This window comes from Eublepharis macularius, chromosome 4, assembly GCF_028583425.1.
Source record: "Eublepharis macularius isolate TG4126 chromosome 4, MPM_Emac_v1.0, whole genome shotgun sequence".
In the NCBI taxonomy this organism is placed as follows: domain Eukaryota; kingdom Metazoa; phylum Chordata; class Lepidosauria; order Squamata; family Eublepharidae; genus Eublepharis; species Eublepharis macularius.
In genome coordinates this window covers 16,840,552-16,854,239 of record NC_072793.1, presented here as the reverse complement: position 1 = coordinate 16,854,239, position 13,688 = coordinate 16,840,552, and the positions used below count along the sequence as shown (strand labels likewise).

At 44.2% G+C, this 13,688-nt stretch overlaps 1 protein-coding gene across 5 annotated transcripts in view; it reads right to left on the bottom strand.

The window, feature by feature from the left end:
* LOC129328905 (ATP-binding cassette sub-family A member 9-like) overlaps positions 1-13,688 on the bottom strand; it is a 146,647-nt gene that overhangs the window by 87,276 nt on the left and 45,683 nt on the right. For all 5 annotated transcript variants that reach the window (XM_054978220.1, XM_054978219.1, XM_054978221.1 and 2 more), the window contains 4 exons: positions 11,309-11,428; positions 10,349-10,487; positions 2,374-2,464; positions 204-343 (listed from right to left, as the gene is read on the bottom strand). In XM_054978220.1, the coding sequence (XP_054834195.1) occupies positions 204-343; positions 2,374-2,464; positions 10,349-10,487; positions 11,309-11,428 (490 nt within the window). The remainder of the gene's footprint in view (positions 1-203; positions 344-2,373; positions 2,465-10,348; positions 10,488-11,308; positions 11,429-13,688) is intronic.

Here is a 13,688-nt window from a genome sequence, read left to right as displayed (position 1 = left end):
AGACATGCCTAGCTACGCTTCGACTTCCTCGTTCAAAATTCGGATTCCTAATTCTTAATGTAGCCTTGTGTGATTCCTTTTAATTGTAATTTTAAAAGAAAAAAATATTGAGAAAGAACTCATTAAATAAATAATTAATTGCATCTACAGATAAAAGCAGTAAGTAATTTTGAAGGTTTTTATTCTTTAAATGTATAATTTACCTGGGAATTTATCCACGTTTTCTAAAGGCAGTGTATAACTCCGCTCATTTTCACGTTCTCCAGACAATTTGGCTGCAGGGATGTATCGTTTGATAAGGGATGTTGTCTTCTCAGAGTCACAAAACTCATTTACATGCATCCTGTTCATATTAAGAATATATTAATCCAAAACAACCAAATTTTGTATTACTTTAATTTAATTTAATTAATTTAATTTATTAGATTTATATTCCTCCCTCTCCACACCAGCATGCTCAGGGCGGATTACAATTTACATACATTTAAAACACATTTAACAATTACACAGTTTAAAATTATAAATATATAAACATCCTAACATTTAAAATACATATATATATATACAGACACGTATACTCAGCTGCATAATAAAATGCACTATATGCATACACAAGGCACCTCCCTTTCACCTTCACCAGTGCATTTACAGTGGAGCTCAGCAGATGAGGATGTCGCTAGTGGGGAGAGCACAGACCATGCTCAACTGGATGGGGGGACTCCGCCTAGCATCAACCATATGCCTGGCGGAACAGCTCTGTCTTACAGGCCCGGCAAAAAGACTTTACTGATAAAGTTTCCTGAATTAGCTATCCAGGATCTAATTCAGGCTCGCAGGACCTCAGATTTATCTAACTGGAGCAAAATATCTCAATATTATTCCAATGTTTCTAAAGCAGTGTCTCCCAAATTTTGTGAGATGATGGGCAAAAGTAGAAATTACCGAAAACACAGGATTGTTGCTCAAAGCAGCAGCTACATATATATTTTCCCCTTCCTTTCCTAAACAGCATGTAAAATAATCCAGTGTCTGTGTTGCATAATCCTCCCCCTGCCCTCTGCTACAACAGCTAATGATGCAGAGCGTGAAAACTCACTTCTCATATTTCATTAATATATGTTAAGGGGAGGGGACAATATAATAAACATAAAGTTGTTGTCTATAATAGAAGTTCTTTGAGCTCTCTAGTGGCCAAGCTACAAGTGACAAAAGGCACCGGTTGGACACTTGTCTGCTTCCCTCAAGTTTTGATGGGAAATGTAGGCATCCTGGTCTTGCAGCTTGGCTCTCCGACTGCTGTCCAATGAACTTTTCAACTGTCACTTGTCCAACATTCCGCCAAGCTGCCTACATTTCCCATCAAAACTTGAGGGAAGCTGACAAGTGTCCAATCTGTGCCTTTTGTCACTTGTAGTTCTGCACTGAATCTTCTGAACCCTAACCTGTGGAGTCCCAGGCTAGATCAATTGTATCGTATCTCGGAAACAAAGCAGGGATGGCCCAGATTAGTACTTAGAAGGGCTGCTACACAGAGGCAGGCAATGGCAAACCACCTCTATTCCTTCTTGCCTTGAAAACTCCATAGAGTCACCATAAATTGCCTGTGACGAGGAGCCAAGCTACAAGTGACGCCTGACACAGGTTGGACACTTGTCAGCTTCCCTCAAGTTTTGATGGCAAATGTAGGCAGCTTGGTGGAATGTTGGACAAGTGACAGTTGAAAAGTTCATTGGACAGCAGTCGGAGAGCCAAGCTGCAAGACCAGGATGCCTATATTTCCCATCTAAACTTGAGGGAAGCTGACAAGTGTCCAATCTGTGTCAGGTGTCACTTGTAGCTTGGCTCTAGGGCAGCACATTATATAGAGAGGTTATCAGGTTTAAAACCATCCTATACTGAATATATGTCCCCCCAGTTACACTGAAAACAAGCCTAAGCAGGCCTACTCAGCAGTAAGTCCCATTTTATCCAGTGACACTTATTCCTGGGAAAATGTATTAGTATTGCAGTCTTTGCCCCTTCAACTGCTCCTAAACTCTTCCAGTACCACTTCAACCAGTGATAGGCTTGCTAACTGCCCAAAGGAAAAAGGTCCTGTCCCCTTAATAGATATTGGATGGAATATTATTCACCAGTTCTGTAATTTACCATCATGCGATGAAAAGTTTTAGTTGCCCATTTCCACACACCAAGTCTCTCTTAAAGGGCAGGGCATTTCTCTCTAGGGCTGCAGGCAAACCTACCTACTGAAACGGTCATAGCAAGTCATAATAGAAACATATCTATGATTAATTGATTTCATATGTTTACCAGGAGTGAATTTTACCATTGCAAAAAGAATAAAAGTCTACAACATAGCAAAAAAAAAAGTACCTTAAGTGATAGCCAATGCCCCATTTTTTCTTCAGGAATAAAGAGGAACCAACGCATTTAAGCCGACCATGAGAGATGAAAGCTTTCCGGTCTGAGGAGACAGAGTACAAAATTCCTTCTATTAGGTATCTCATTCAGTAATAATGAATCTCTGTGACAAGGCCCAAATGATGTATCATACTTGCATGTACATGAATCCAAAGTGGTTATTATTTTTATCATTTTATTAACAAGATTTCTCCCTCACCTTTCTGCCCCCACAGGGCCACCAAGGCAACTAACAAATTTAAAACATATACAGTAAAATATCATCTTAAAAGCCATTAAAACCAACACATAAATGCATCATTGAAACAATTTAAAACAAGACTTTAAAATAATACAAAAGATAAAAGCAACAGTTAAAAACATTGGGGAGGGAGGAGCAATCACTGAGGGAATGCCAAGCAAAACAGTCTTTCCCTGCTAGCAGAAGACAGCAAAAGAAGGGGACAGGCAAACTTCCCTGGAGAGAGATATCCAGACTTTTGGTGCCACTACTGTGAAGGGTTTCTCCTGGGTTGCTACTAAAGATGGGCACAAACGGGGGGGGGGGGGGAACGAACACGATGTTCGTTGTTCGTTGCCATCCATGAACAGGGATTCACGAACATGGATGGACATGACATGTTCACGAACATGTTCGTAGTTGGAGGTTTGTGGGAGCCAGAATGGTCCCTTTGGGACTTAGCTGAACTTGAGCCGGGAAAGGCATGGTCCATGGGTTTCCCTCTTTCATGTCATTTTCTCTTCACAGTGGCAAAAACTGGACTGTCTGCTGGAAGCTACTTTGGGAAGGTCAGTTTGTAACCCCTCAATGTCCAATACTCACCAAAGTTGCAGGGGACATAGTCCTCATTGTCCTCTGAAGACCCCCCAAGTTTCAGAGAGATTGGACCCTGGGAAAGCCATGATCCATGGGTCACCCCCTTTCCTGTCATTTTCTCTTCACAGTGGCAAAAACTGGACTGTCTGCTGGAAGCTACTTTAAGCAGTTACAAGCCAGAAGGAGTTCAGAGAGAGTTCAGACAGTCCATGCCTATGTTGCCATGGAAATTGATTGAAAGGTGCCAGACTGTCTAGCTTTACGAAGGGCTGACAAACGCCATGGAGAGGGCTTGGAACGAACACATGTTCACCGGGAACGGGGCCTCACGAACAGCTTTCTCGCAAACAGCTCATTGGGCTGTTCGTGGCTTTTTGTTGTTGTTTTGCTGTTCATGCCCACCTCTAGTTGCTACCCACATAATCTCAGAAGGTGGAGGCACCTGAAGCAGGTCCTCCAAAGATGACTGCTGTGGTCAGGAAAGTTCATATGGGAGTAAGCGGTTCTTCAGGTATGTTAGTCTCAAATCATATAGGGCTTTCAAAGTCAGCACCAGTATCCTGAATTGCACAGAAGCAGATTGGGAACCATTGCAGATGAGCCAAGATAAGAGTGATATGTTCCCTGCAACCCACTCCAGTCAACATCCCAGATGCAGCATTCTGCATTAACTGAAGTTTTCAGAAACTTTTCAAGAGCAGCCTCATGTAGATGACTTGGCATGTACCACAGTGGCCAGATGTTTCCTGCCCAGGGAAGTCTGCAGCTGGCTAACCAGTCAAAATGAATAATCAAAGTGGAAACCCACAGCTAAGGGATACAGTCAGTCAGGTTCTGAAATTCTAGTGTATTAAAGTGGCACAGTGCAATGAATAAATAACAATACTATTATAAGCATATCAAATCACAGAAATAAACAATGTGCAATAAACAGCTCACAATCGGCCAATACAGAAATATCCGATGGTGCAATCAAGTTCATTATTCAGTTTGTTGCTAAGGGAGCTTCCTTTTGTTTTATAGTGGGCTAACCAGTCAAAGCTGGTAAAAGGCGTGCCTAGCCATGATGCCATTTGTTCATCCAGTAGTAGGTCTGTGTCCATGAGCACCCCCAAGCTACAAACCAGTTCCTTCAAGGGGAGTGCAACCCCATCCAGAACACATGACTAGACATGGGCACGAACAGAAAAAAACCTGAATATAGTGTTCATTGTTCTTTGCCATCCACGAACAATGAACAACAACACTGATGAACATGATCCTGTCACGAACATGTTCATTGTTCATTGTTTGTGGGGGTCAGCAGGCCCTCCTTCAGCCATCAAGATCCCTACCATACCCAGAAACCTTACCTGAGCAGGCAACAGGAAAGGTACTAGTAATAAATAATAGCTTGGCCCAGAGCCTGGCAGCAGCCCTGGAACTTGAAGAGGTAGATCCCTATCCCACCACACACAAAGAAAATCCAAGCTCTAATGCACTCTCCCTGTCTCTCTCTCAAAATGCCAACAGCAACTGTCTCTCCCTCACTGTCTGCAAAACCAGAGCTGGGAGTCCCCCTCCCCCCTGCTCTTTGCTTCCTTGTAACAAATTTGGAGCTCCACACTTGAAAGGAAGGCCAGCCTATCAAGCTAAATTGGGCTTAGATTGGGGTTTCCAGGGCAACAGCAGGAGTTCAGACAGAGTTCAGGCAGTCCCTGCCTCCGGTTGCCAAGGGAATTGATTGCAGGTGCCAGACTGTCTGGTTTGATGAACAGCAACAAACAGCAACGAACGAGGCTTGCAATGACCACCTGTTTGTTTAGAATGGGGCCTCATGAACAGCTTGTTTGCAAACAGATGATTGGGCCGTTCGTGGCTTTTTTTAGTTCGTATTGCTGTTCGTGTCCATCTCTACAGATGACACCTTAAATCCTGGGTCAGACTTTCCACTTCCCAGTAGTACTGCTCTCTTGTTGAGATTAAGCTTCAGTTTGTTAACCCACATCCACTCCCAAACTGGCTCCAGGCACTGATTCAGGGTTTCTACAGCTTCCCTGGGATCAGCTGGAAGTGCAGGATAGAACTGAGAGTCTTCTGCATATTGATGACAACCTTGCACAAATCCCAGGATGACCCTCCCGTTGTAGTTTCATGTCAATGTTAAAAAGCATGGGGGACAGGATAGAAGTTGGAGGACCCCAGAGGCCAAAGGTCAAGAGGCAGAGCAGCAGTCCCCCAAGAATACCTTCTAAAACCTACCCTCTAGGTATTACTGGAACTGCTGCTGAGATAGGGTTGCCAGCTCCAAGTTGGGAAATTACTGGAGATCTAGGGGGTGAAACCTGGAGAAACCTGGAGAAAGTGGGGTTTGGGAAGGGAAAGGACCTTGGCATGGCATAATTCCATAGAATCCACCCTGCCCCCCAAAGTAGCCATTTTCTCCAGGTGAACTGATCTCTGCGGCCTGGAGATCAGTTGTAATTCCAGGAGATCTCCAGCCACTACCTGGAGGTTGGCAACCCCATGCTGAGCAGTCCTTCCCAATCCTTGCCTGGAAAGGCTGTCCAGAATAATACAATGACTGATGATATCTAAAGCCTCTGAGAAGTCTATGAGAATCAACAGCCTTGCATTCCCTTGCATTTAGGCATCTGTCAGGGCGACAAAACCAGTTTCAGTCCCATAACCAGGCCTAAATCCAGATTGGAAAAGATCTAAGCAATTTGCCTCATCCAGGAAAACTTGAAGTTGTGAAGCCAGATTGCTACATGCATGTTTAAAACTCAGTGGAAGCAGAACTGGCAAAAAAATTTATAGATGATCGCAAAATCTCCAAAGATACTATAATTGAATCTTCGTCTTCCACATCAGATCGTTTTTCAGTCTATGGGCAGTGAGCAGTTAGACAGGATTCACAATTTTGGGAGCTTTACATTTTTCTCAAAAACAAAATCCAACAGGAGGCTGCTGTATTGGGATTCATATGCAAATTTGACTCTGTCAAGCTGGGACTGAATAGAGACTATGAATGGTTATCACATTATCACAGGTAACAGATTTCCTTTACAGTAGTCTGGGGGAGCCCAGTGGCGCCTGGTATGGGCTTTTGGGGACCACAGCTCTCTTTGTCAGATGCATCTGGCAGGGAGAGCTGTGGTTATAGAAGGCTTATACTACATAGGAATTGGATGCTTATACTGCTACAAACTAACACGGCAAACTGACTCCACACCAAAAGGAGATGTTTACATTTACTAGCAAAGGAATGTTTTGGTTGCCTCCCCACTAATTGCATCTTGTCCCCTTCTGATATATATACCCTTCTCTCCCCTCTCCCTCCTCCTCTTCTGTATTTGCCCAGTTCGGATCATGCATCTGACGAAGAGAACTTGATTCTCGAAAGCTTATGCTACAATAAAATTGGTTAGTCTTAAAGGTGCTACTGGACTCTTTTTGATTTTTCTCCCTTGATTCCTCTTTACCAAATTTCTCCCTAAACTTCTTTTTATCTTGTTAGGAATTTGGAGTCAGTTTTTAAATTAATTTTGTTTTTGATCAAAGAGAAATTTAATGAGAGGAGGGGCAGGAAGGGAGCTCCTGCAAAATCTCACTCGGTGGATGCTCAGAGGCAGGTAATGTCTTCCCAGACTTTTCTATCCTCCTACTAGACCACCACCCAGAAAGGGCTTGAAGTTCCCAAAGGGTGCGTTGGATTTCTCTTCAAAGAGAAATGAAAGAGAAAGCCTTCTTTTAAAAGAGAATTAAAAGAATTAAAGGAATCAATGCTTATATCTAAAATAGTGAAAGCCTCAGGAAGATGGGATGAACAAACCTGAGAGAAGTTCTGTACATTGGAAAGGAGGGTAAACAGCTGCAGCCTCTTTAATACATAGGCAATCGGAAATTTACTATCTTAATATTCATTAAGGTTCTGGAACGCCTTGTGCAATGCAGGGGGGAAAAAATTTGTTCCAAAAGAAATACAAACAGGAATAGTCCAGACGATGTATTACAAAAAAACATTCTGTAACCACTTGTTTAAATGGTTTCCAACTTCTCCAGCACAGAGCATAAAAACAGTTACTACAATGAAACAGCCAACTTTCATAGAACAATAATTAGAACCAATTCAGAACCAACTTAGATTTTAACAATGCCACTCTATGGTAGAGATATTTATATAATAGAGATGCTATATTGGGGAGGCTTCCCAGCAATTGATTTAACTTCTGGTTTCAACCAGATATGATAGCGGATGTTCTTGCGCTCTGCAAAGACTCTATGGTAAAATGATAATGGTTTTTGGAAAATGGTAGAGGGTCCCCAGAAGCGCACCTATATTAATTCTGAGCACATGGAAGGTAAGTCTGTAGCCAGTTGTGGGTGGGGGGCTTGTAGACAGGGACCTGCATTTTAGAGAACTTCCTCTTCATGCCAGGAATCACATCATTCCTGGCACAATGCAGAAGCGACAGTTTGTTTGTGGGGCCACTTTAGTAAAAAACAGCTACGAATACTAGATTGGGGTCCGGTTTTTACTAAACTGGGCCCGTGCACAACTTGTTGGTTCTGCTTTTCACCAGTGCAATGAGGAAGTGTTCTGGAGCATGCAGGAGTGCCTTGCGAGTTTCCCTGGGCCCATTCCCACATCTTTTCCCCTCTGCCAGCCAGGTGAGAGGTGGCAGGGGCTGGGATTGGGCGATCCCCGCCCCCACCAGGGAAATGAGAACTCTAGGCGCTAGAGAAGTGTGCAGATGTGGAGAATAAGCCTGTGTGTCTATGTCTACTTACAGTTTATTGTCAGTCAGTCAAGCAAGCCTTTATTGGCATATATAAAATACAAAATTTTAAATACAGAGACTCCATACAAAATGAGATTAAAATACAGATAGGAGCAGGGCAACAGTGCAGCAGAACCAGTACGGAATATTACTTGTCACGGCGTATAGCCATGGCACTGTAGAGAAACTTTGCTGCTATTTCAGTTATTTCCCCATCTGGGTTGTCAAGCAGAAACTGAACCTTAAAATCATCAGAAAACTCCGAAAGTTGGGCTAATATAGGATGTAGAAGATCCCGGCGTGGCGCCAGATAAAAAGAGCACTGGAGAAGAACATGGGAAACAGTTTCAACACAGTCCATCAAACAAGGACAACACCTGCTACAATAAGGAATCCCATGAAATCTGCAAGATAAAATGGCTGAAGGAAGAATATTAAATCTGGCCAGAGAAAAGGCTCTACGTAAATTGGGAGCCAGGAGTTGGTAAAGGAATACTGCTGGGAAACTTACATTAGGGAAAATCCCCAAGTTTAGGACTTACAGTTTATTAAGAAGTATAAAAGTTATTTAAGAAAAGTAGCTGTTTAGAATAAAGGATTCTCTTTTACATCACAGTGACAACCCCCTCCCATGTGCTGTCCGTTCTGTTATTTTACCAAAAATAACTATATAAAATTAATTCTATACTTTGGAATAAGCCAAGAGATCTAAAGCCTTGGGAGTGATAGGAAAGGTAAGGAGGCAGCATATTACACACCAGGGAATGAAGAAAGGGGCATGCTATTTAGGAAGGCATATAATCTGTAAACTAAAAGCGTTTCTGCAAGTGTCTTCCTGCCAGCAGAAAACATGGTGTAACCCATAGATTCTCATATAATGGAAGGGCCAAGTCCCTCCCCCCAGGCCTGACCCTGCCCAGCCATGGCAGAATTACAGCCATAACCAATTACCTCCCTCCCCAGCAGAGACAAGCCCCTCCCCAGCACCCAATCACAGCCCAGCCCCTAGCACTACAGAAATCCCAGCTTGGATGTCCTATCATTCATTAGATAACATGCACAGCATGGCCTTTTTCTCAGAGCTTTCTGCCATGCTGACTTAGAGCCAAGCTACAAGTGACGCCTGACACAAGTTGGACACATGTCAGCTTCCCTCAAGTTTTGATGGGAAATGTAGGCATCCCGGTCTTGCAGCTGTAATGGAGAGCCAAGCTGTAAAACCAGGATGCCTACATTTCCCATCAAAACTTGAGGGAAGCTGACATGTGTCCAACCTGCGTAAGGTGTCACTTGTAGCTTGGCTCTTAGAGTGCGCAGAGACCAGATGCTCAAAATCAGCCAGGTACATGCTGTTTCCAGGCCCATTTGAGGGACAAGCTACAAGTGACAAATGACACTTGAATGGCAAGTGGATTGAGTGGAGAGCAAATGGAGGGCAAGTGAACAGGGAGGAATACACTTGCCATTCAAGTGTCATTTGTCACTCAGTGACCAGTAAAATTTTTGCTCAGGAAATAAAGCTTTTGCCATCTTGAAACTGCTGCCACCAGTTGTAATACACTTATTGGGGGGGGGGAAGCTTTAATAAAAGGTTTTCGATTGGTTTCCAGTACAGATCTTGAAAAGTAAAACACCACAGAACATTAAAAAACAACTAGAACTAATACAGAACCAACCCAAGTACTCAGAGGTGCAACAGCACCATCCTCTTGTAGAGATGGTTATAGAAACTGGGACCAGCATATAACCTGGAGCCAGCATACCTGTGGGACCACCTCTTGCCTTATGTTCCCCAGAGAGACCTTCATTCAGCAAATCATCATCTGCTGGTGGTCTCCAGCCCCAGGGAGGTTTGTCTTGCCTCAACCAGGGCCAGGGCTTTTCCGACCCTAGCATCAACCTGGTGGAACTCTCTGTCTGTAGAGACTTGGACTCAGCAGGATTTGCTATCTTTCCACCGGGCCTGCAAGATGGAGTTGTTCCGCCCGGCATACAGTGGTTTAGGCAAGCACCCTCTCCTCCCCAATCAGCCTCCCACCAGGGGGCGGGGTGGGTTTGATCCCCCTGGTCTGCTGAATCTCAACAGTTTGCCACCCGCCCCCAGGAGTTTCGTGTATATAGCGGGATTGTGCAATAGGAATGCTGCAATGTTCTTATTGAACATGTTTTAATTATTGTGCTACTGTTTTATTCCTTTTTTGTGATCTGCTCTGAGCCGGGTCTTCAAGGAGAGCGGAATATAAATCCAATAAAATAAAATAAAAATAAATAAAACCATATCCTCAAAACCTCGTCATAGTCTCTTTCGTTGACCTACATTTTTTGCTCATACTTATAAACTGCTCACCAGCAAGAATATCAGCTTCGTCCATGAACTGTGTAGTGAAGAGAATTATGCGACCCGCTTTGCGCTCGTTCAACAGGGCCCAAACTAGCTGTCTAGAGTAAGGATCCAATCCTGCAGTCGGCTCATCTAGTAATAAGACCTGGGTGATGGAGCGTGATGACATTTTTCAGTTCAAACTTATTCAGAAATTTGCAATCAATATGCAGTGCTGACATTTATTTTTTTAAGAGGATCTAAAAACAGTATAATTTTGTGGCTTTATTTTTTTTAGAAAAAGAAATCCACATTACTCTTCGTGGTCAGATTCAGAACTAATTTTGTTCAAATGTCAATACTTCATTTTGTGCAGAAAGCCTAAGGTGATCTGTCATAAAAAGGTCATAGATCCAGAGGAGTCAGCTGTGTTAGTCTGCAGTAGCGAAATAGCAAAAAGTCCAGTAGCATCTTTAAGACTAACCAACTTTATTGTAGCATAAGCTTTCAAGAACCACAGCTCTCTTCATCAGATACATCTGACAAAGAGAGCTGTGGCTCTCGAAAGCTTGTGTTACAATAAAGTTGGTTAGTCTTAAAGGTGCTACTGGACTCTTTGCTATTTTGCGATAAAAAGAAAAGCAGATTTGCCCCCCAAAGTGAAGGATTAATAAAATCTTCCACCTTCTGAATAGAAGGAATCCACAACATGTATTTCCTAAGAATAGACAGTAACATAGATCAGAATTAAGTATTAAGGAATTTCTGAACTAGCCACAGAGCAGTAAGATATATGCATTCATGCATCATTCATTAGGATAAAAACATTATAGTCCCGAGACTATCATTTCTTTTCTAGGGGATCATACAGCTTAGAATTTTTGCATTTTCCAGACTATCAGAAATATGGGGAAATTATCCTCTTCTTTCTAAATGAAAACGTAATTCAAAAATGAAACATGCAACAGGTGTGTGTATCTAGTTCACCTGTGGTTCTCCTAACAAAGTCATTCCGAGAGATAGTTTTCGTTTCTGTCCACCACTTAAACGATAAGCTAGGGAGTCTTGAATGGCATTCATATCCAATAGGGTCAATAATTTTTGCACCTGGAAAATATATAAATACAATGTTAAACATTGGTATTTTGGATACTTCTTCCAGATCTCCTTTTCATTATGCTGGTTGGTTGAAACTCCAAATGAAGCTTATATGTAGACCTAATGATTGTTTAGAGTTTACTATAATGCCTGAGAATTTAACGATATAGTAGCTTTGTATTTCCTGTGTGCGTGAGTGTGCGTGAGTGTGCAATGCATATGCCTGCTACCTCCGCATCATTTAACGCTGGGTTAACAGAAATCCCACCAAGTTAATGCTAAGGGCTCAATCTCTCTCCTTTGGATCCAACTGACTCTATGATGAGTGCAGACAGACTTGCCATTAAGGGAAACAAGATGCTGCCAGACAGCCCACCACTCCCTGGACTGCCTGTCTGGACACTGCATGAATAAGAACCAAAATACAAGAACTTTTCAGCAGAAGAGAGTCAACACAGCCTTGTTTCCCAACATTTGCCTGCCTCCAATCTTCTGGCACCTCGCCTGGTCTCCAAGAATTCTAAAAAATAATGGACAGAGGCTCAGAAATTTCATCTGCGAGTTCTTTTAGTATCCTTGGATGCAATTCATCTGGCCCTGAGGACTTAGTTTCATTTAAAGAAACAAAGTACTTATGTACTACCTCATGTCGATCCTAGGCTGTAACTCCCTCCATCATGCCTTTTGTTATTGCCATGTTGAGTACCATCTCCCTTGCAGAAGAAGACTGAGGAAAGTAGGGATTTAGCTGGTTCTGCCCTCTCTTCATCATTTGTTACAATTTCACTTCCCTGTCCCCGCAGTGGGCCTTCCATGTCCTTGTTCTTTTTCTTACTTTGAACATAAGTGAAGAACCCTTTTTTGTTGTTTTTAGCATCTCTTGCTAGCCTAAGCTCAGACTGAGCTTTAGCTTTTCTAACACCCTCTCTATAAGTTTTGGTTATTTGTTTATATTGTCCGGGGTCTGAGCCCCAGCCCCCAGACTTGACAAGAGGGAACAGCAGGGGACAAAAGGGTGGCAGCAACCCCACCCCCCAGGCCGGCAACCAGGGCCAGAACCTAACTACTCCAGGGGGAAGGGGTAAAAGGCCAGAACCTCAGAGGGGTGGAGGGGGCAAGGAGAGACCAGCCAGTCCCACCTTCTAGGGGGAAGAGAGGGGGCTAGGCAGGCCAGAGGGAAAGGGCCACAGCCGGGGGAATGTGGGTCCAGCAGCAGCAGCCCAAGCAGAGCCCTTACCTGGCAGGGAGAGGAAGCAGCCTCTACAGCCCAGAGCCACACCATGGCTAGAAGACAGCAACCTGGCTCATGCGTTGCTAGAAGCCAAGCCTCTCCAGGGGGGGCTGCCACAGGCATTCTGGGGGAGGAGATGGGTAGCCCCGCCCAGCATTGCTGAGCAGGCAGCACAGAAGCTGGCTAAGGCAGCTCCTCGTGAGCAAGGCCAGGCAAGCTCAGTAGCTCAGTGGCTGGGGCAGCTCCTCGTGAGCAAGGCCAGGCAAGCTCAATAGCACAGAGGCTGGCTGGGGCAGCTCCTCATGAGCAAGGCCAAGGAGCCCTCAGCTGGGGATGGCTCACACTCAACCCCACCCTGCCAGCAAGGCAAAGGAGCCCAGAAGGGATTAGTGGTTGGAGGGAAACACCTGGAGGAATGCACAGCTGGGCCCAGTCAGGAGAGGGAACAAGCCTGGAAGGAGGGCGGGGTGGAGAGAGGAAACCCTATAAAGGGTGGCTGGGAAGAGCTCTGGGGGTGGTGGGGTTTGAGAAGGAGTGAAGCAGTGTGAGAGCCAAGGTGAGAAGGAGAGTGGAAAACGAGGGGAGTTTTGGAAGGAGGACACGATGGAGGACACAGGGGATAAGGAGGCCAGGTTGAGCAGGCCAGTGAGTGGACTGAGAGGGAGTCAGGGTGATGTATACTGCCCCTCCTTCCACAGAGCGGGGTCCTGCAGACTCCCTGGCTCCCCTGTGATGTCAGGAGCCGTCTGCCTGGTGCCCTGCCCAGCAGATGCCGTGGCAAGCCCTGACAAATATCATCCTTGGTTATAAGTAGAGATGGGTATGAACAGCAATACAAACAAAAAAAGGCCACGTACAGCCCGTTCTGCTGTTTGCAAGCAAGCTGTTTGTGAGGACCCATTCTGAACAAACATGTTCATTCCAAGCCCTGTTCATTGTGTTTGTCAGCCATTCATTAAGCCAGACAGTCTGGCACCTTCAATCAATTCCCTTGGCAACGTAGGCAGGGACTGTCTGAACTCTGTCTGAACTCCTTCT